General features: G+C 35.0%; 1 protein-coding gene across 11 annotated transcripts in view; it reads left to right on the top strand.

The window, feature by feature from the left end:
* MBNL1 (muscleblind like splicing regulator 1) overlaps nucleotides 1-24,348 on the top strand; it is a 188,733-nt gene that overhangs the window by 26,209 nt on the left and 138,176 nt on the right. For 9 of the 11 annotated variants that reach the window (XM_081328796.1, XM_081328793.1, XM_081328801.1 and 6 more), the window contains exon 3: nucleotides 5,640-6,618. The exons of the other annotated variants lie outside the window; for them this stretch is intronic. In XM_081328796.1, coding sequence (XP_081184922.1) covers nucleotides 6,445-6,618 — 174 coding nt within the window. In that variant the 5' untranslated portion in view covers nucleotides 5,640-6,444. The remainder of the gene's footprint in view (nucleotides 1-5,639; nucleotides 6,619-24,348) is intronic. 11 annotated transcript variants of the gene reach the window in all.

The raw sequence follows: 24,348 nt of genomic DNA, 5'->3' as shown, positions 1-24,348 counted from the left end.
ATTCAGAGTCATTTAGGATGGAGCAGCATAGAAGCATCGTAAATTAATGTTATAAAATGTCCGACCACTTTGTAGTTTCAGATCAGTTACTTGAAAATGTGGCTTAATGCTTGTTGGTGTGCTGTGTCCCCCAGGATTGTTTCTTTATTCTAATATTATCTACATGATTTTTTTGAGAAATAATTTCAGAATGGTAGGTAATTGCATATGACATTTAACAGTTGTCTTGAATCAGTGTCAAGGCAATCATGGAGTGGATGGGTGGAAGATTAATTTAGGAGACAGAAATATTCCTGGTTAAGAACTCAGCTCTTTTCAATTTTATCTTGAAGAATAATTTTTGAAGTTTGAGGATATTTCTATATATAATGTTGGAGTTCAAATGTATGGGCAACGATAATAGCCAGGATCCCCTTACCCAGTTTAAAATTCTGTACTGTTTCTTTTTCAGAGCATGTCAGATCTAGCAACGGTAACACACACCTTACTTACATTTGAATGGATTATTGCAATATGCTTTACATATTGCATACCTTTAATAATTCTGTTGAAACTGGTTAGGAATGCAGGTGCAAAGTTGTTAGTGAACTATCTGATCAAATTATACTTATCAAATGCATTGGTTTGTTTATTTGCTGTGTGGATTTCAGAGAATGGTTAGTTATCTTTAAAACCCTTTGCCTTAGGGCCCAGTTATGTGTCTATATGGAGATAATAGAATGAGCAGAATGGTATCTTAGATCAATTTGACTAGGTAACACCATTCATCATAGATAGTAAACAAACCAAACTGCACTGAAGAGTTTAAAAGATTGCCCTGTAAATACTAAATGTTCTTTATCTAAAGGATTGAGCACTCCGGCAGCAGAGGTTTTGCAGTCCTTTTGTGACACTTAGCCCACAACCTTTACATTTTGTGCTGTAGAAGGTCTGTGACATATTGCTTTTATATTTATTTTTTTTGCCAGCTGAGCCTGTCCATTTTATATTGCATCCTGTGACATTCTGTAATGGAGTTTTAATATAGGCTTGTGACAAGCATTTCTAACCCATCCTTAATAATATGTAAATCAGGGGTAGGTAGTCATTTTTGAGCTACAAACTCATTTGGGGTTTAGAGAGGGAACTGGCCTGTTTATTAAATGGATGTCTCACTGGGACAGTTATAAAATATCCATAAACCAGAAAGTGCATAGGTTCTCCAGAATGCTTTGTAATTTCACATAGAATTTTTGTGTTACCTAAAGGTATTGCCTCAAATTAAGTAGTATGAGATGATGCTCTGTTTTGTAGCTTGATAACTTCTGATTTTTTAAAAAACTAAATAAATACCCCTTCAGAAAAGTCAGCTGCGCTATCTCTTGCTAAGGTTTGAGAGTATTAAAAATATAAATATAAATGCTTATAGATAAATAGGATAAATGAGGGATGTTTTATTGTAAATTGGCTCCAAATTCATTGATATAAAGTTATATAGATTTTTAAATTTGTTAGAGAGTTTTATTGAGCACAATAATAATTTACTGCTTTTGATAGAAAGACCAGACCAACAGTCATAGATCAGAGACCATTACAATTTTTGTACAAATTAATAGTCAACACAGTTATTACCTTGATTCATTGTTATTATGGTTCAAGAAGCATCTTAAATTACATTGTTAGGTAAAACTGGGAGGAAAGTATGATTGTGTACCATTGATTAGATCTTACATTGTGATGTATGACACTGAAAAGTATCAAATATTTAATAAAACAATATAGTGTTATTTTTTGATACTTTCAGATTTTCACATCCGACAGTAATGAATGTTCACCAATAAAAAAAGTCACCATGACTTTGTCAAATTTGCTTTGTGAGATATATCTAGTATAATTTCATGCCTTCTTCTAATGATTCTCTTTTGATATCTGCTGTACTGGTTACCTTCTCTCAAGTTAATTAATCTCTTATTACTTGCAACAAGAAGTAGTGCCGTTTAAATGAGAGGCATAATTCTGTTAATAGAAAGTATGGACATAATCAAAACATTTTAGCACTTGGAGAATTGATTTATGCAGGTGTAGGCAAAATTGGGAATGAATATGCTGTTATCCTATTAAATCTCTTTAAGTAGAATTAGAATACATTAATGATATACATGGTGTATATCACTAAAGATATAGTCGTATCAGAAGGAGTGGACATCCTGATGATAGAACCTTGAACTTATTTCTGAGTAATGACAGTTAAATATTTGCAGTTCAAGAGTTTTCAGACTTTGTCCAGGCAGATTTGGAATGGGGGTAGGGAATCACAAGGGCAACAATGAAAATACAGTTGTGCAGCTTAGTGCTCATTGCTGTTTTTCAGTTAAGATTGGCAAATGAAAATAAACAAATGAAACAACTGCATGGATTTGTTGCAAAATGGCTAAAGTTCACCCAAATCCAGAAAGTATTTTCTACTAATGTGATAAATAAATCTTATCTTAGAGATAGAAAGCTGCAAAAATTGGGAGAGGGGAATTTTATTGTGATTATAAAAATCATAGATATTTTGTTTCTTGCTGTGTTCAGAATTACAAAGTTAAACTATATTGTATCTTGATTTCATATAGAAAAAAGTTCCAGTTAAACAATTTAATGTCTTAAAATAAATAAAAATAAATAAATAAAATTGCAGCTCAGGGACAGGTGGAAAGAAGGATAGTTCTGTTTATGGGTATTGTGCAGGAATTTGGATGCTCAGTTTTGTTTTAGAGTAGGTAAAATACTTATTTTAGAACATTTGTTTATTAAGTTTTAACATAGGTAAATTCCACTTATTTTGTTCAAATAATTTTTATTATTTAACATTTATATTAATACATTTTATTGTTTAGAGCGCAAATGAAATTTTACTGTATTCAGATTCCTGGTGTTCGTAGGCAGACGGTAATTGTCTTTAAATTGTATGCCAAAATGTTACAGATACATGCTATTTTTTTCTTGTGTTGGAGAGAAAATCAGTATGAAACATTGGACTAGTATTATACACTTTTTTTAAATGTTGAGGAAGCTCAGTAATTGATTGATAATATCTAAAGTGCCATTATACCTGCATTAAAACATAGAGGGACTTTTTCAACAAAATTCTCTCTTTCACTCTTTTTCTTTTTTTGCAAGTAACATATTACACATTTTATGGTGAGGATGAATAAAATCTGTTGTTTCCCAAAACACCAGAATGGAGCATCTGGACCACATAACTCTGGTCATTGCTGTACACCATGTTCCAGATTAAATTGACTTTTTAGAGGCAAACCTCCCCTGGAAAATCATAAACAATTTCTAGTTGGAGGATTAATTTCTGGAAAAGCTGGTAGACAGTCCTGTAACATCCAGATCAGTGTTATCTGGAGGATAAACACAATGGGCTTAACAGCAGCAGACTTTCTAATGAATAGTCAGAAATTGTCAGCCTGTTAACTTGTATCTCTCATCAGTTAGTAGTGAAACTGATCAAAAGGAAGCGAACTTAATTTTTCTAAAGAACCATTTAAACTAAATGGTACTTAATTCTTCTAAAGAACATTTAAACTAAATGGTTAAGACACTAGACAAGAAAGCAGGAGACTGTGACCTTAGGCTTGAAAACTGGCTGGGTAACTTTGGGCCAGTCACACTCACTGCCAAACTCACCTCACAGGGTTGTTGTTTTGGGGGAAAAAGGCGGAACGTGTATTAGGTATGTTTGCTACCTTGAGTTATTTATAAAAATAATAAAAGTTCTTTTTTCTAAAAAAAATTAAACATTGCGAGTGGCCCTTAATGATTGTAGCACATTTCGATCCCCCCCAGCTGTCACCATGTGCATAGAATCTAAAGATAGCACTTTTAAAAAAGTGTGCCCTTGCTGTGCAAAAATATTGTCAATTCCTGATAAATAAGCACAGACAGAAACATAGGAAAGAATTGTACAATAGTGGTGTTCATATTAACAGTTTATGTTCACTTTTAAAAATGCAGCAGAAGGAAAGGAGCAGGGCCAAAACTATTAGTTCACCATTGGTTGTCGTAAGAAAGAGATGACAGTATTTAACATGGGCTTCAGTTCTGCATTTGCTGGTCTTTTTTTTAAAAAAAAAAATTGACAGCCAGCAAAAAAAACAAAACTTTTTGAAGTTTGAATAGGGAATTAGAAAAGCATTTTCATGCATCGGGCTGCCTATATAAAAGTACCACTCTTTTCTGAAGTTTTATATGTTTTGATATAAAGAATAGGTAAAGAATTTATTGACAGGGACAATGAATCCTGAGGATTGATTAGGCACAGTATCAGTGCCTAATGTGACAATGCAGGAGGAACAGTGCTTCTCCAGTTAACTAAACAAAAAAAACACACGATACAAATGTTCTGGATGCCCTTCAAATTAATTGGGTTTATAAAAATTACAATAGCTGTTCTTTCCCCCAAGGGCCAAGAAATATCACAACTCTTGGTCATTCTGTATAATAATAACAATCATCAACTTTTTCTTCATTTCTTCCCTCCCTGCTGGGCAAACAGTGCCCTGTTAGAAAAATGCACAGTGAACTGCTCCCTAAATAGAAGCCATTTTAAGCCAACAAGAGCAAAGCTACGGGTTCTGCTGCAAATTAGGAAGCTTTGCTGGCATTTGCTGCTGCTGCTGCTGAAAATGATCTGAAATCCTCTCCTGTGGTTCAAAGTAGATTGCCAGCTTCAAGTATAAGGTTATTTTAGTCTCAGATACAGGCTTGTCGCTGCGTTGCCAGGTTTCCTGTGGCCACCTCCTCTTGCTAAAGCCGGGCTTTTCCCTAGTGTGGTGGGGAAGGTGTTTTTTATTTGTTTCCAGCTAACCTGCCTTGGTGCTGCTGTCAGCGCCTCTGCTTACTGAAGTGACTAGTTCTTTAGTACTTGAAAAAAGTGTTGCCTTCTCTGGAAGAAAGAGGCAGGACTTGAACATTTGAAGGAAGTGAATGGGATAGGTCAGGAGACTGTACCATTTCTGAACTCCCCTCTTCCTTTTATATTCATCTGTCAGATACAGTAGGCGTGCTCTGTGCCTGCCGAGCTTGCTCGATGCAAAGCAGGGGGAAAACAATCTAAAACGGAGCTGCTAGGAGGAAGCTTGCTCCCCTTTCACCCTGATCTTTCTTTCCATTCCCTTCGCTCTCTCTCTGGATGCTATAAGAACTTGGACTCTAGTTGGAAGCTATTTAAAAACTAACATGGTTTAATCCTCTAACTGCATGTTGGGTAAATTCAAAGCCCGCACATGGTCATCCTCTTGCAAGCGAATAAGTAGCATCCGATGGACATTTTCTCTGCTTACAGCATAGTAATGAATGTCTGACAGGCGCGACCTTTCATAAGACAGCCTACATTATTGGCTTTCTGCCCAGATTATTGCTGCAACCCTATCTGTGATTGGTTATCTCTCTATCATGCCTTGTTTCAGAGGGGGAAAACGGCCCCTTTTTAATAAATCTGTGATGGCTGGCTGCAATATGCTATACTGTAAGTATTTTGTTGGAAACGGAAAAGAGTATCATTCTGTAAAGTAGTAGACTGAAGGAGCACATGGCAACGTGATTATGCTGTGAGACATCAGTGAAATGCTACTTGGTAAATTTTAACCTATCTGTTTTTTCTACAGGTTGGTACTAAGAAGTGCCTTTCCTGACGTCTCTGCTGCTTGGAATCGCTTCTAGAGCAGTCTCTGCTTTTGCCTTGCTTGCTGCCAGCTAGACTGCGACGACACCACATCCACCCTCACCTCTCGCCCAGCCACCCCTCCCCTCTAAGCATCAGGCATTGCCCTAGGCTGCTTTAGTTAATCTTACAGAAATAAAAGTTTGCTGGAAAAGTGAGCAGTCTTCTGCCAGGAAAAGAAAGGGGGGGAAAAATCCAAGAGGAGAGGAAAAAAGATCCACACCGGTTTCTTGATTTGTTGCTCTAAACTGCTGCATCTGTCTGTGCCAAACTAATCATTACCAATTGCACCACACCAAAAATTAAGAACGAATAATTATTGCAGATTCAGCTGTGTGTGGAGACAACTTTTCCTGAGAGCAGCTTGAAAAATTCTGTGTCCGAGGGTCTGCCACTTTTTTTGCTGCTTGCGTTTGGGGCTCCAATTTGGCATTCAGAATGGGTTACTGAGAGCACAAGGCTAGTTGGAAGGCACACTTTTAAATGCTCCTCTTACTTTTGATCCTAGCATTTCTCTAAGTTTAACTCCCCCCTCCCCTTTTGATTGACAGTTTCATGCTGTGACTTTCTAGAGGGAATATCTCTTCCTTGCTGTCGCAACAACACAATTTTACATCTTTTACCATTGGGCTCGGGAACTGGGGAAATATTTTGGAGGTGACATTTTTCATCATTTCCAGTCTTATCAGTTTGGCCTTTTTTAATTTGTTCATTTCATTGACAATTTTAACTACCTGTAAAATCTAAACATGGCTGTAAGTGTCACACCAATCCGGGACACAAAATGGCTAACACTGGAAGTATGTCGAGAGTTCCAAAGAGGGACTTGCTCACGACCAGATACGGAATGTAAATTTGCACATCCATCAAAAAGCTGCCAAGTTGAAAATGGACGCGTAATCGCCTGCTTTGATTCATTGAAAGTGAGTAAAATATTATCATTCTTTTTAAAGATGTAAGGCAAAAGCAATAACTAGAACACTGATATTAGCCAAATTATTAAGTTTAATGTGATAGTTTCAGGTCATAAAAGCATCCAGATGTTTGCTTTTATGAATGAATATATGATGTAACAATTTTGTTTTAAGGCTGTAGGAAATTTGCAGAGATATCAGTTTCTGTCTTCTTGAAAATGCCCTTATTGTAGAATTACATTGTATTTTGGGGGGAATTTTAAAAGTTGTTTTATTTGTTAATCTAGAAGAGGAATCGGGTTTAATCTGATAATGCAAAACAAAAACAACAAATAAAAAGTCAGGTTGCATCTTAAATACTAATGAACTGACGGAAGGTGTGTGCTATTAGAGGCTTGCAGCTGGCCTTCTCAAAGGGTCATGGTAGTACTATTTTGAAATCTCATGCTGCAGTAAATTTGTTAATCTTAGGAACAGCACAATTTTCTTCAAAAAGAAAAATGGAAAACAGGGCTCATACAGTGCTTTGTGTGTGCTGGATAAAAATGAAAAGTGGAAGTAATGTCTATTAATAATTAGTTGCTCCTTAGTGCCATTATGTTTGGATTTCTGCTGTGTAAGAGAAACGGAGTTGAAGTTCAATATTTGAGAATACTTCCTTTCCTGAAATTGTGTAGGGTTTGAATATTTTACTGATATTGTCAATGGAAGGATCACTTGTATAAAAGTTAGCTGGGAAGATCATGGACATTGTATTATATATAGTTAATGCACTATTCACTATTCCTTGTTTTTTCAATGGAAGAATAATTATTAAAATGTTTAAAGCTATCGCTTACAAATATGTTTCCACCTTTATTGGTTAGATGACAGTATTTTCCATCCCTGTTTTTTGACGTTGGTATCCCAGAATTGTTTCATCCTGCTCTTGCAGACAGTGTTCATTTATGAGAGCATAAACTGCGTTGGCTAACTGGATTTGGTTGAGAGACAGGACAGCCCTGTGTGTAATGATGTGGTTAATAATAAATGAATGATTCATGTAGCTCCTTTTCCACTGGTTGAATAATTTGCAAAGAACTGATACTTGTAATATATGAACATGCACTTAGATAGACTGGAAGAGAAATATGTGCTTTTGCTTGTTTTCATTAAAGTGAAATAGTACTACTATTACAACCACATGTTTGGACTTGGAATTTTACTGCAATGGGGCAGATTTTCAGCTCAGCCTCATGTAAGACTGGATTCATTTATATTGATTGGACAGTTGACATCCCCAGTTACACTGGGAAAAGCAAATTCTTTCATCTGTTTGCTTTAGCTAGGGGCTATAGTTGGGTGTGCTATGCTACAGGATAATGTTAAGCGAGATATATGCGTCTCTATTTTATATACATTGCCATTTTGGAATTATTCATCCATAACAAATGATTTTATAGTTCATAACTGTAATGCATATATATATATATGTGTGTACATATATATGTATGTGTAAGGGAAGGAAGATCCCCTATATCAGGGGTCTTCAAACCCGGCCCTTTTATGACTCATGGACTTCAACTCCCAGAATTCCTCAGCTAGACACGCTGGCTGAGGAATTCTGGGACTTGAAGTCCATGAGTCATAGAAGGGCTGAGTTTGAAGACCCCTGCCCTATATCATCTTTAAATGATAAAAATTATAAAATGTTTTGAAACTAATATAAATTTAAAAAACTGTCATGTGATCATATAAAGAAACTGCTTGGAACATGGTGTGCCAGAAAATGGGGTGCTACCGGTACTACTGAAAAGAGCACTTAAGCTCTGAGTACTTGTTTCAGCTCAAAAAAGCACAGACTTCAGAGAAAGATATCAGAATGTTAATATTAAATAGATTATGGGAGAAATGAGGAAAACAGGATCATTAAGAAGGAATGATGGGAGTTTCTGTTCTACAAAATCTGGAGAGTCATGGATGCTTAGCTCTACTTTATTCGAAGGCAAACAAATATAGAATACTCAAATTAAAATCAACAATAACTTGGAAATAAATTGTTTATTAATGAGGCTTTGAAAAATTCCAGAGTTTTATAGCCTGTCCGACTACTCTGTAGTATAATGATGTTAATATTTTAGTTTCTCTCATTCTCTAGTTAATTTAAAGGTAGTCCCATGTATATCACATTACAATAGTCAATCATTAAGATAATCAGAAAATATCTGTTTATATTTGTTAGCCTGTTGGCTAAGAAGAAGTCTGTACTGAAATAATAGAAATTCTGTGTGATTTCCAAAGATAGGACCCAATTTAACAGCACTCTCAAACTTCCAAAATAAATCTTTCAGAAATCACTTACTTTGTATATGGATAGGAATATACAAAGTAATAAATATGTTTATAAATATTTAGATAGGTTGGATTAAGCTTTTTGGCTATTTTTTAAAAGGCTCAAATAATCTGTCACTCTGAAAGATTGCTGACAATCTTTCATAGTTGACTTTATTTTCGTTTATTTTTTACTTCACCTGGGTCAAAGCTGCCGATGTCCATGCCCCTCGTCTGGTCCACGACTTTCATGCCTGGTTCCCGCAACGTCCCAGTCCACATGGTCCCAGGAAGGGGGCCCTGTGGGGGGATAGTGTCATGCCCCCGACGGGAAAGGTGAGCTGGAAGTAGAGCCGACAGAGATTGAGGAGGAGGCATCGTTGGCTTTGGAGGAATATGGGGAGGAGCAGGTCAAGGCAGGTCAAGGTAGGTCAGGGCCTTTCAGGATTAGGACAGCTTGAAGACAGGGAGGAACAGGGGCAGGATGAACATGAGAGACATAGCTTAGGCGATGACTAAGGGACATCCCCTCTTGATCCTTGAGCATGGAAAGTGGAGAGAAGGAGGGAACAGCGCAGGCAGGCTGGACTAATCGGGAGGAGAGTGCCCCACCCCTCTCCACAAGGCACACCGGATGACTGAGACTTAAGGAGATGTTGGGGGGAGGGGCATTTGTGAGGAACAAACGCTGAATTATTGAAGGTTTGTGTGCTGTTGCTGATGTTGGAAACAACTCTGATTTCCTGTTCTGTGTTGTGATTTCTACTTGTAAACCCTGAAACTCTGACCATTGGACTGGCTGACAAACTTGATTTGGTTCTCCAAACCTCAGATTGAATTTTGGCTTCTCTTCTTAAACTTCTCAAGCAAGCTTGTATTCCCACAGACTCCTTAGATTTTGATGTATGTTCCTTTCTTTGTTATCTACTTGGCCTTGAGTAAATTATTGTTCTAATCTAGCAACTGTGTGTGAGTCGAAATCTGAAAGAGGACTGCTTGTTCCATATACACACTTTTCCTGCCTGAGAGAGTGAAAAACTTCTGAAACTACTTGCATCCAAAGGCTGCTGAAGGGGTGTATGTGTGTGTGTGTGTGTGTGTGTTGTTGTTGTTGTTACTTGCTTTGGGATTTGCCAGATACACGGGAGCATTTGGGGAACAATTGGAGCAATGTGCAATGCCTTGAGTCATTATACTCACCTTGTTGTGTTACTGCTGCATCACCAGCTGTCCCATTAAAGTGAATGGGACTGTCGGTGAGTGAACAGCGGGTCAGAGGAGAAGCCGCTGCGGGACAGAGGTGACAGTTGCTCTTTAAAAATTACGATTTAAATCGAGTTGATTTAAATCAAGCCTTTTTACTAGTGATTTAAATCGTTAAATCAAATCCACCTTAACTGAAATTATGTATGTTATGGTGTCCTTATGCTAATCCTAACATTTATGTACTTGTATCTGACATTATGATGTCATGAGGCATGTTTTGTCATTTTTCCACCATTATCATGATTATGTCTGGATGCTTTTGCATTAAAACATCACTTTTCCTACCATAGGCCACCCATAATTATCATAGATGAGTGCATTTGTAGTCAAATAATTGAATTTTTTTATGGATGTCTTCACTATCATTTCCCCCTGTTTTGGAATTATTATAAGACTCAGCTGTCTTAATGTGCCTATGCAAGCAATGAATTTGCTTATGGAAAGAACTTCAGTTTTTGTTCATGTTAGTATGCCATTCCCACAAGCATGCAGATGTATAAGAAAAGTGGTCTTCAGTAATCAATGTTAAATACATAATTCTAGGATGCAGAGGTTGGTAAAATTAAAAATTGATGAGCATATAGTAATGTAGAGCCTTTATTCTTTTTATTGATTCAGTAGTGTTTTATTATTTTCAGTTTCCATAAACAATTTTGTAAATAACTTTTCTATAATATGAGGTATATATATTAAAATAAATAAATCCAGAATAAACCAGAACATGTGGCACAAATATCAAACAAATGATGTGTGTTAGCTGCTGTGTTACACAAACATGAGGATACATGGATGTAAAGATCAGTACTGTCCTCAAGAAACGTGTTGAAATAATGTCCATACCTTGTTTTGATTGCAAGGCCTTTGAGAAGGCTCTTCATTGCTAATTACAATGTTCTCAACATAGATATAATCCCCAAATATTTTCAGATTTAATATTTTTATTTATTTAGTTTCACTTTCTTGCTTAATCAGAGCATTAGATATAGAATATTATTCTGGCTCTCCCCCCCTCCCCAAATAAAATGCAACAAGTACTCTAGATCTATGCCTGTTTCAAAAATAATTTAAATAAGTATTTGAGTTCTTGCATAAATCTGATATCTTTCTATTATTTATTAAGGAGGCTGGTTTTCTGGTTCCATTCAGGCCTGAAAAAAGATATCACTGTTTTAAAGACTATATTCATTTAAGTAAGTTTTTCCCCAGAAAGTTATCTTAAAAATTGTTGGATTGCTTTAATGTTGTTGTTGTTGTTGTTAGCTGCGAAGTCGCAACCCCATGGACAACATTACTCCAGGCCTTCCTGTCCTCTACCATCTTCTGGAGTCCATTTAAGCTCACGGCTACTGCTTCATTGACTCCATCCAGACATCTCATTCTCTGTCGTCCCCTTCTTCTATTGCCCTCAATCTTTCCCAGCATCCAGTAAGTCCTTCCTTCTCATTAGGTGGCCAAAGTATTTGTATTTCAACTTAAGGATCTGGCCTTCTAAAGAGCAGTCAGGGTTGATCTCCTCTAGGACTGACTGGTTTGATTGCCTTGCAGTCCAAGGGACTCGCAGAAATCTTCTCCAGCACCATAGTTCAAAGGACTCAATTCTTTGGCGCTCAGCTTTTCTTATGGTCCAACTTTCACTGCCATACATTGCAACTGGGAAGACCATAGCCTTGACTATACGCACTTTTGTTGACAGGGTGATGTCTCTGCTTTTTAGTGTGCTATCTAGATTTGCCATGGCTTTCCTCCCCAGGAGCAAGCGTCTTTTAATTTCTTGGCTACGGTACCCATCTGCAGTGATCTTGGAGCCCAGGAAAATAAAATCTGTCACTACCTCCATTTCTTCCCCATCTATTTGCCAGGAATTGAGAGGGCCAGATGCCATGATCTTGGTTTTCTTAATGTTAAGTTTCAACCTAACTTTTGCACTCTCCTTCTTCACCCGCAACAAGAGGCTCTTATTTCTTCTTAACTTTCTGCTATTAGAGAGGTATCATCTGCATATCTTACTGCTTTAATAAATAGCAGAAATGCTGTTATTTTATGAGGTTTAAAGTATATCTGAATAATTTTCAAAGCATGCACAGCCCTAAGTATACATCTGCATTTCAAACAATAGAAAAGCTTGCTAAAAATAATAAATAGTACTTAGGGCATTGTAGATAACTTTTTTCCAATTATATTACAAAATTAGAATTCATACTTCAATTGTTATTATGAAATAATCATAAGAATAATCATGTTTGGTTTTTTTTTGGGGGGGGGGGGAAGGAAATGACATGGAGAGATCCAGGTAACCTCAAGCCTGATGTCCTTCAATCTGAATCTCTTTAATCAAGATATTAGCATACTGATTTTCTCCAAGATGAGGATATTTGGATATTCCCAAAGGAGTTGGGAACTTGATTAACCCAGACCATTGCTTCTTGTCATTGGTTGTTTTTGGCTCAGTAATTTGAAGTGGAATATTTTTTATCTTAGTGTGTGTGCACTATAGCACTTTTAAATCTCAATTTTATGATCGATTTATTTGTTCATTTGGTTTTAATAAATATGCCAGCCAGATTCTTTTTTGGTGAGAGATGTGGCTACATAGTGGTTAAATGAATATTTAGCTATGGAGCATGAATGAATGTATTTGAAGCTATTTCCATAGTTCTGATAGTCATACTAATAATTAGTATTACAGGATAAAAGGTCAATTTTAGATGCTTTAGAATAGCAGCCCCCAATGTTTTGGCCACCATACTGGCGAGGGGACATGGTTTCATGTGCTGCCTGGATCCCATGTGTGCATGGATGGGGCTTCACTTGCATGCACGGCCTGGTTCCTGGTGACCCACGGATTGGTGCTGATCCACTGCCTGGTCGTTGGGGATCCCTGCTTTAGAACTAGAAATGAAAGTGTATCAAAATCATATAGTTTACCCAAAGCTGAATCTCTTTAATCAAAATGTTAGTATACTTATGTTCTCTTAGATGAGGATATTTGTAATAAGCCATTCAGTTACATTTTTATAATTCAGTTTGAAGGTGAATTATTTTACTTTATTTTTGTACATCAGAGCATAGCAGATGCCAGTCAAATGTGATTGTGTCCCTGCTAGGCCTAACAAAAATATAATAGCTCAGGTATTTGTTGTTCATAGAAACTTGATATTATTGTAAGCAACTGTCAAATTAACTTTTAATGGTCAGGCTGGTTTGTAAAGGGTTACTATTTTGAACAGATGAATGGCTGGTGAATAAAATTGCAAAATACTTAATGTTGTGGAAAATATTGTGAGTAGGTTTCAAAGGTTGAAACAGTTTGTACCTTAAGTTTGGACAAACAATAAGATATGACAGGATAGTTAGTTTAGTAAATTTGATGAAGGTGTGATAAGCATGCAAATTTGTTTTTTCTTGTACCATCAATTAGGAGTAATTCAGTAGATTAAAGAAATAGGGATTTTGACTAAATTTAGGAAGACATTCCCGATAGTATTAGCTATCTGAATGTGTATGTTTTCTAATGCTGTCTGACTGGTTGTGATTTTCCTTCAATAGAGGCTTTTAAGTGGAATCTGGGTGGCCCCCCCTGTCACCACTGATGTGGATTTCCTGCCTTTGCATAAGGTTAGATTAGATTTCATCCAGCTTGGCAATTATATGTCCACTGTACTTACCGTAGTATTCCAGGTAAACCAACTCCATTGGCAATGCCATACAAATAATATCTTTCTCTCATGGATATTTACACTTTCAATGTAACTGCTTGTACAAGTGAATTTTTTAGTGAACCAGGGTCTTTTGTTTTTATTTTGAACATGTACATGTTTATAGAAGAAGGGGTTATTTGAGTCACATTTAAGGAATATTTGACTTAGAGCCCATTAATACAGAATGCCTGAAGAGGGCTGAGGTTTTATCTAATTTAAGTGTTGTTCCTTTCAAGACAATGACATGAATTCACTGGTAATCTTTCGCTATCAATAGTCTCTTGTTCTCAGTTGAGGAAATTGTTGATCTTTCTGTTTCCCCATGTCCCTTACGGAAATCTAGGTAGAAGTCTGTATTAATAAATATATCCAAGTAGATTGCTGTCTTTTACAGTGAAAAGTGTCATATACAGGAAGATACAGAGGTGACTAGATAAGTATATAATTTATTCAGAGAAGGAAGTTATTTGTATGCTATTTTAGCAAACAAGTTTGAAAGGCTAACAAATTCAAATGGAACAGATTTGGTGCCAGATGATGACATATCAAATCCTGATTGATAAACACACAAACACAAGAATAATAAGTAAATAACAAAAGCAGGAAGAAGAGATCGACACTTTTTGCAAAGGTCTTCATATGTCTTAAATATGTCTTAAAATAATTTCAAGATCTCTTAAAGCCAGTTTCAAAATTCTTATATGAAATCTCAAGTTTAAGGGTTAGTATTACTAAAATGTCATGAAATGTTTGAGTGTACTGGGCCTACCTAATAGTATCACCTGAGTTCGCTAAAGGTTACTATTTAATTATAAAAAATTTTATATCACACTAATACATTAATCCTGGATGGTTCACATAAATTCACACAATTAGAATAGGACATTTTGCCTGAGATATAATCATACTATGCTGCTTAAAGACTAAGAACAGCACTTTACATTGGCCTTGGAAATGGATTGGCAGCCACTGCAGCTGTCTCAAAATAGGTGAAACATGAGAGATCCTGTCCAGCCAGGTGATCATATTCATCACTAGCCCGGTTTTCTTACATATTTTTAAAGGCAGAAGAGCAATTAGTTGTAGGCCAATTGAAAAGTTATTAGTTAAAATGTAGGGTATGCATCTAAGTTAATACTATGTCAGATTCAAAATTTGATGCCAAATAATGATTTAATCTGTGTTGTTTACTATTAAGAATCATTGGGAATTTTTTAATCTATATTAATACAATCTATATCTGTAAATTACAACACTCATTTTATGTCTTTTGTAAATGTTTTTTATGTTAAGTGAAAACTATTTAGTACATTTTTCCTGTAAATGCATCTGTTACTTAAAGAAAATTAGCCTCTTTTGAAGCAGATCTGACTTTACTCGATAATGATAATAAATTATATATTCCATATCATGAAAAAAAGTTTAGTGATGAGTCATTTTCTTGAATTGTATTTATTGTGCTAACTCTCAAGTAGGAAAACATTAATCTGTTAAATATATTTAATGGAATGCATAACAACATAACAAATAACAAACTGTGCCTAAAATTTACCCTTTCATTTTAGAAAGAACAGTAAAAATGTTGCTTTATTTATGTTACTTGGATTTAAGTAAAAATAAGCAAATGAACCAACAAAAAATCCTGTCCCTATGAAAACAAAACTATGACAAGTTTATTAAACAATATGCATTAAAGAAACCTTTTGAAATCTCTGTAGGCTTACAAAAGTGAACAAGCTCTAAAGCAAAATGTGCTTCTAACTCTTGCTTAGAAGGTATATTTGAATTATGAGACAGATATATCTCAATATCCTTTTGCTATTTTTAGAATATTTTACACTTTCTGAGTGGGACTCTCAAATGGCAGAACTATTAGCTGTGCTGATTTCAGAGTTTGACAATGCTCATAGGCATCACTGTATTTAATATATGAAGGCAAGCTTCTGTTCTGCACGATAGATAGGTGTGCAATTATATGAGAGAGCATTGATCACAGGTTGGCCAGCCAATGTTTTGAATGAACAAGGTCCCAGATTCAGTTGAAAAACATCTCCTGAGATGTTGCTCACTTTTGTTAGTTATAGAATATATGGACTAGTGAGAGGTGATATTTTATATTTTTAATTATGATGTTCTGAATATTATCATTTGACTAAAAGATGCTTAATGAGAATTTTATTGCATATAAGAGTAGTAATGGGCAACCCTGCTTAGGTGTGTACTTGTGCTGAAGTCTCTTGCTACCCAGCCATTAACATTAATCTTGATCCAATTCTGAATATACAATTGATACAATGCAGGGATCTTACCTGTATGGAAGCTTCATAGCTGAATCACTCTATTTGAAACTTTAGTTCTGTTATTTGTGATATGGATGATAATGCCAGTGATCTGGTTTACATCAGGGATAGATAACTTGTGATTGTAGGTTAGTGGGTGACGTACACTACATCAAAGCTTTTCTAATATTATCACCAAAATCATGTATTCATTTACTTAGTAAACATACTTTCTGTGCCACCACAAGAGAGAATAACTCTTAGTGACTCACGTAGAAAAAACCTGTATAAAACAAGCCCTTATTCAAGAATAAAAGCATGTCCACTGCAAGAATAGAAAATAAAAAAAGATGACAATTTCAAATAAAATGAGGGCAAGGTTCTCTGAAACAGATTGATCTTTAGTAGCTGACAAAATATTAGCAAAAAGGAAGTCAGACTGATCTTCATAGAAAGGCTGTTCCACAGTACACAATCAGATCATTACCAGAAAATTCATAGAAATCAATAGCATATTTGGGGCCTTAATAGGGTAAAAGTTGTTGTGAATTCCTTGCAGGAAAGCTGGCAACATAGAAAGAAAAATTGTTTCATGTTTTTTTCTAAGAACCACATAAATTAATAAACGGTTAAAAGAACACCAACCATGTTCATCATAGCTTGAATTATTCAGAAGCCAATGAATGTTAATTATATTGACAGCTACATTCCATAAATCACAATATGCCCTGGTGAGCAGGTACTGATATCCCTGCCTGTTGCTCTTTATTGGCATATTTCAGATTCTTTTCCATCATAAATGCATTAAAACAATAAAGATAACATTGTGAGATGTAGTGGATCAGCTTCCTCCATCTTAAATACAGCAGAAGCTTAAGCTCTGTCTTTTCGTTTATTCTCTCCATCTGTCATACTGCAACCGTGAAATGAGCCTATGGCTCTTAAATGTTCAGGGTTTATCTCATTAAGGAAAAACATTACAAAGGCTGAGTTTATGCTAGCCAAATAACTGTCAAGGTTTAGGATTGAATTCAAGTGTGAACTTTCCTGTTTCAAATTGACAAGTGAAAAGAGCTCTTGAGCCCTACTCAAAGTAAACATTTGGTTCCATATTATTCTTTAAGTACTTCTTGGACCAAAGCTACTTAAAAAATAGTTGGAGTAGTATATTAGACTTTCCATTTTAGAGGATTTTTATGTTTTTGTATGACCAAATTCTTGCCTGTTTCTCTCTCTTTTTTGTTGCTAATTCCTGAAATTAAGAAAAACTATGTTGTAAAAACTAAAACCTGCAATCCATGCATTTCTGATTTGTATGAGATGTTTAAAAAACATCCAATGTTTTTCAGTGTATTTGTTTTCTCATAAATATCATTTTCTCTGAAGCAGATGGTACCTAACAGATACTCCAATGAATAGCCTAATCACTACTGTGTTTATTGATTTTAGTAGAGATAGTTTCCTAGCAAACATATGTAAAGAAACCTCTTAGATATAATTGAACCATAATCTTAATTTTAATTTGTTCTGGTATCTTAACTAGGTGGCATGGAGGTCCATGTCTCTTCTTTGTAATAATAGGAAGAAGAGAAGAAACAATTTATGTGCATTTCATGCCTAGGTTGTAGACCTGTGTTTTCAAACCTACCAACTTAAAGATATGTGGACTTCTTAACATGGTGGCTGAGGAATCCCTGGAGTTGAACTCAACACATATTAAAAGTTGCCAAATTTGAAAAACACTGGTCCAGACGGTGAATCCAAACCATGAGGACATGTGTGCTCTCCAGTATCAATCCAAGTCTCCTTGGATTGTACTTCTTAGTTAATTGAAATAAACAGAAAGTATAACTGAAACCTCTAAGAGACTTAATGTCATTTACAAAGTAATATCTGTCTCTGCTCTCTGCAAAAAGAGAGAATAATAGAATAATTTAAAAAAGAACTAAAGAAGATCCAGGTCAGAAAGTACTTGTTTGCTTAATGCCTTGTTAAAGTAGTATAATTTTCAATGTATCTATTTATAATTGTGTTGGGAGCTGTACTACTACTCTACTACTACTGTACTACTACTGCTAAGCTTGTAAGCCGCCCTGAGTCTTCGGAGAAGGGCGGGATATAAATGGAATTAAAATAAAAAAAATAAAAAATACTCTTGCTATTTACTAGGTTTCTGCAAAACATCTGAAAGAAGTTTATTATCATCATCATCATCATCATCATTATTATTATTATTATTATTATTATTATTATTATTATTATTATTATTATTATTATTATTATATATGAAAGAAGTGCTTCTGTTAAGATTGGTAAACAGCTGTATCTTTTCCAGGACATAGTAGCTGGTTTGAATGGCAGTCCAAGCTGTCTCCACATACTTGTGACTGTGCAATCCCTTTACTTCACTGCCACAGTGAATGTCCTGTGTATGCGTACATATGCAGAGAGAACTACAAACAGTGCTATGTAGTAACAATTTATTAAAATTGTCATTCTTCTATGCTGAAAATCTGCCTGACTTAAACTTCACAGGAATTTTATTTAGTAACTATTTTTTAAAAAAGTGATAAGCTTTTTAAATTATAGAAATGGGAGCATAATTAGAAAATCTGGAGGAGAAGGGTAAGACTTGCATGATTAGAAGCACATCTTGTTTACAAGCAGTAAATATCCCAGTACACTTTGTGGTGGCCACACTTATTTATACTGATATGAGAATTCCAAAGAGTGCCAAACAGCAAAGTTGATATCTGTAACCTAATCCCAGAGAAATAGTCCTATTTTTAATTTGTCCTGAATTTCAAATACACAACACTTAAGCCAAATCAATTAGTCATATAGGTGGACAACAGCCAAAGATGCAGCACATTTTTCCTTATACTAAATAAATCAGCAGAAAGTTTCCTTTAGTGAGAGCAATTGAAGTCTGGAAAGGACTGATTGTTGAAGCTCTGCCTGGAAATTATTTTATCAGAGCATCCTCAGGCCATTTGCTTGGGGCAGAACAGCTCTGCCCTGATGCAGTCCATCTAATATAGCCTTTCTCACAGCATCTGTATGTACTGGCCAAATTTCTTGTTGGACTGCATATAGAGATTTCCACAGGATGTGGAATGCTCTGCTACCAGAGTTCTGCACAGATGCATGGTATATTTTGTGTCTGATGTTCCAAGTTAGAGATGGAATGTAATGTCCTCAAGATAATGAATTAAGATTATCTAGATAGGATTTCTAAATAGGACATCTAAACAAAGGAACTCTTGATGAAAATATATGTTTGATGTTTTCAAAGGTAGTGAAAGCTTGGCTGTTCTCTCAAACCTTCGGGCAGGGTAAAAGGGTGAGCCTTTGTAAGCTTTATTTTTATTGTTTTATGTGATATTTCTAGTCATGTATCTTCTGATTTTTTACTGTTCTGACTTTTTTTTATTAGGAAAGCACCTAGAATCTAGATTAAGTTGGAGTAGGACATTCAATAAAACTGTGTAATAAATAAAATAAATACACTTAATACCAAGAATCACTTTAGATTCTCAAGTTGTTTGTAATTTAAATTTTATAGTGGGATATATCCTATTAATCATGTTATAAATCCTAGATCAAAAATAATTATCTAATCCAAGTGATAATAGATCGTGGCCAAGTTCAAACAATGCACTCAACCTAAATATTGAAATGTGTTGTTTACTAGACTTAACACAATTGTTTGACCAAATAGGCATATATATATTTACGCTACTAGCAAAGCCAAAATACAATACAAAACAACAGTTCTAAAATTAAAGTTGGGGGAATGCTGTTATAAAACATTTAGTTACTTGACTGTGTGTGTTGTTCATACCTTAGAGTACATTAAAGGCATTTTGAAGCATATGCTCAGATTTCAGTATCTTGTTTCAATCTATGATCTTGCTTTAGGTTATGAGTGAAATGGGGCCAGTGCTTTTCTTCTGAACTGAAGAATTACTTTTCTGAATATGTTCCTCAAGGTATTGTTTGCAATGTTTTCTGTGTTGTAACCTTATCTAGGTCAGCCTCCATTATTATTTTAATAAAATAATTGGATACTTTACCATTTATGTTGTGAAATTGATTTGTTAAAAGCATGAAATATCTTGATGGTAGGTAGGATATAAATCATAGATATGTTTGTTGTTTGCTTACCCACATTCATAATTTTTAAATAGTATTGTGATTCTCATTGAAACCTGAGTCTTTTCAGGAATTTAGTCACATGTCGAAGTAATCTTTAGCACTGAGCTAGGACTGGCTCTACCTCAAGATTTTATTTCATTTCATTGGCAAAACATTATGCTTTTATTTAAATGCCTGTTTTTGTCCAAGTTTAACTTAGTGTGAGATAAAAGTACATTTTTCAGTTTCTTTCTTCTAATGAAATGGGTGTCCTGCTTTGCATTCAAATATAAAAACTGGACATATTCTTGAGTTTTCAAAGACATTTGAAATAACACAACTGTGTCTACATGAATAAACTTTTTGTTTTCTTTGAGGAGTTAGACTTGCCACAAAAGTTACTAAATATGTATATAGACATATATACTATTTCATTTTTGATTTTTCATTTATCTGATTAAATCAGTATTAAAAGAAAAAATATTTGCTTTCAGTAAGTTTTGATACGTTACTAGCTGCTACTACACTTTCCTCCTCACTCTGTCCAAAGATTGTTGACCTATTCATGTATAGGCAGGTCATCCTATTTTTAGAAATGAAATTCCAGAGTATCCTCATGGCTTTCCACTCCCCTAGTGTGAATCTGATTTGGAGGTCCTTTTGGGCAGCATTGCTTGCCATGCCATCTCATCCCTCACCTGGCTTGTTCTGTGCTGGAGTTAAGACTGCCATTATTACAACACTGTAAATTTTGAAGGAGAAAGTTAAACATTTTAATCACAAGAATGCATTGCAGAAGAAACATGCCTAATTTTACTTTTCTGTTTGTTGGAATCATTCAACTTCCCGGGATTAAGCAGTATTGACCTTAATGGGATTTGCTTTGTACAATGTTTATGACAGCTCTGTACTAATCCAGAAAAATCAAGCAAAATAACTTGCTTCTTTTAAGGTTAAAATTTTAGTTATTTACTTATCAAGGGTGCATCCGATCAAAGAATGCCGATTGGTGCCCCCCAGGGGGAGGGCGTTCTCTGTGGGCGCGCCAGACCTGTGGAACCGCTTGCCGGTTGAGCTCCGGATGGCCCCCGACCTTCGCTCCTTCCGGCGCGATCTAAAAACGTATTTATTTGAGCAATCCGACCTGGTTTGATGGGTTAGGGCAGGGGTTTTAATATGTTTTAAATTATTGTTTTAAATTTGGGCACTATATTTAATTGTTTTTTAACTTTTGTATTCTGCTTTTATATTTATTGCCCTGTACACCGCCCTGAGTCCTTTGGGAGAAGGGCGGTATAAAAATATAATAAATAAATAAATAAATAAATAAGTTATAACACACCCATCTTGCAAACAAGTGACTTAAAAATCATTTACATTCTACCAAGCCAAACTGGGTCTTTCTCATTTAGTGATAAATTAATAATATTAATTTATAATAGTAACCTCCCCTATTATTTATTTCTGAAGCCCAATTTCTTGCTGTTTTATTCAGATTAATTCCTTTAAAAGCTGAAAGGGCAGAAATTGAGAACCAGTTTATCCTCATTTGTAATCTGTTATCTGCTCACCAAGTAGAAAACTGATCCCTTACAGATTAGTTTATGGTTGAATTCAGTCCAGTAAGAGTTTCTCACTAAATAACAATCCTTTAGTTTCTTGTTAGAGCTGGCAGCTCTGTTAAATTTCAACCCACCTGAGGAAATAGGGTTAAAATGAGAATTGTTATAAGTAATGAATCATATAGGTTGAATGAGCTGCATCAGATAGGTACCCTAACAATTTTATCTAACACTCCACTTAATAACATTATTGAAATAAAGGCTTTAAAAAATTAGATAGGATGTCAAAAATCAGAAAGAGAAAAAGAATGGATTTTTCCATTCTGAAAGATTGTATTCTTTTATACAGTGACTATTCTAGGACTCTATGAGACATTCATTTTTAATTCTTGCCTGACGTGTTATAAAATGTGTAGATTAGATTAATGTTGAGGTTTATACCCACACAGGTTGGGTGCAAATTGGGATTCTTCCCACCTTCCTCATGCAGTGGAAGAAAAGCTCCCATTACAAAAGATGTGTGTGTGTGTCTGGAAGTCCCAAATATTCTCTCATGTCCTAGTCTCAAACTGATTTGGAAAGCCCATGGCTTTTCTTAAAATAAAACCAAAATAAAAGTTATGAAAAAACTAAAATGCTCTTCTCTCTGGGCATGTAGAAAATCAGTGGTTTGAAACTTTTAAGTGAGGCAATACAATAAGTAACATTGAGTCTAGTGTTTATTTAGGTATAATATTGCTTTTGACATGCTTATATGCCCCAATATAGAGGTATCACAATCACAAATGTGATTGTGTGTTTGATTTATAATAAGGACAGATTTGGCTGTAAATGTATATTTTTCAGGCTACTGTATTAGGAATGAATAAAAAGAAGTAAGACCATCTCCATGCAACCGACAGCATACTGTTTTTTAGTCCTTATGAATATTTTCAGTTCTTATACAAATCAGACTTTATGGAGAGAGTTGGTGAGGGAAGGAAATCTGCAGACATATGATTTTTTTCCTTCTAATCTATGGGTTCAGAAGAGTACCATATATGTTATTTCAAATCATTCTGAGGTTGGACTGGCTGACTGTAAAACATGGACATAAAAAGTGTCATTAATGTTATTCCATCTCAAGGACAATTCTGCAATGAGGGGTAGTCTTGATAAGTGTCCAGTGATGCATAGTCTTTATGCTACAGAGATAAATTTCAACTAACTTTTCCTACACAGTGGTGGTCTGAAATTGTGGTTCAGATGTGCAGTATGGGAAAAATATCATGAGTTCACAGTTATCTTCCTTTATTTGCTTAATAGCTGAAAGTGCACATACTATACCAGTTTGGAGTGATTCCTGTTGACTTTTATAGCCTTATTCTGGAGTAAGCAGAATACACTTCCTTTAGGACTTTAACTTTACTTCAAGGTAGACAAAAGCAATTATTTATTTTTATATAAAGGTAATAAGATGAGGAAAACTTAACTCCATTTTCTTCTGGAATGTACTTTGCTGTGCTTCTGACATTTCCTCTTTCCCCAGCATGGCGTCAGATTTTTGTATAGTGAACCTAATTAAAATTTCATTTTAAATATGAATGGAGTAAGCATACAAATAATTCAGCATTGCTGACTATATCAAACATATTCAGTTTGACAATTGTAACAAATAGAAAATAAAAAAAATAATTGGGAGTCTGCTACCGCTTTTCCAACTCACAAATTTTGTAAAAAGGCATAAGCTTTTGTGAGCTGAAGTGAAAGACAACAATGTTCCAACATATGTGTTTTCAAATTAGTTTGCTGATGGTTCTAAATAAAAAGCATGTACTGTGAAATTATGCCACATATTATATGAAAAATGAGTACAGGAAAATATTGAAGCAAATTAAAAATTAATCTAAAAGTAAATAAAATGTGCTGTCAACTTACTCAGAACACATGTTTTGCCATTTTGTTATTGTAAGCGTAGCATTGTTTTAAAAAATGCCCTCTATTAAATTTGCTATAAGAAACATATTTCAGAACTAGGGAATAGAGAACTCCCTGCTATCAAATGGCTGTGATTTTTAAATGCAGATATTTTTGAGGAAATGTGAACTGTATAAAGTAGCATTTCTCTATTAGGATCAGTTATATGCTCTTTAATATATAGAAGTGGGTTCTTAACCACGTCAACAAACTGGCTCTCTTTCTACTATGTAGTGATTTGTGTTACACATGATATTATGAGTTAAATATTTGTTTCCTTCAAAATTAAGTTTGACTGTGGATAAAATTAGTTGGAGAGTCATTGAAGCTGCACGGTATGGATGTTAGTTAAAAATAAACATAATGTCCCAGTTCATAGATTTAACTGCTTCTATAGCTACAAATGTAGCATGATAAGCAAGATCTGCAGATATATAGTATATTGCTTCCTTCATTGTTTAAAAAGTTGGACAATATATTGTATGGCTATAGAGTAAAGTATTACAAAAAATATTCTATTAGTTAAATTGG

This window comes from Vipera berus, assembly GCF_964194415.1.
Source record: "Vipera berus genome assembly, chromosome: 5".
Lineage (NCBI taxonomy): Eukaryota > Metazoa > Chordata > Lepidosauria > Squamata > Viperidae > Vipera > Vipera berus.
Note: the sequence above shows the minus strand (reverse complement) of the source record. Positions and strands in the feature narration are given on the sequence as shown.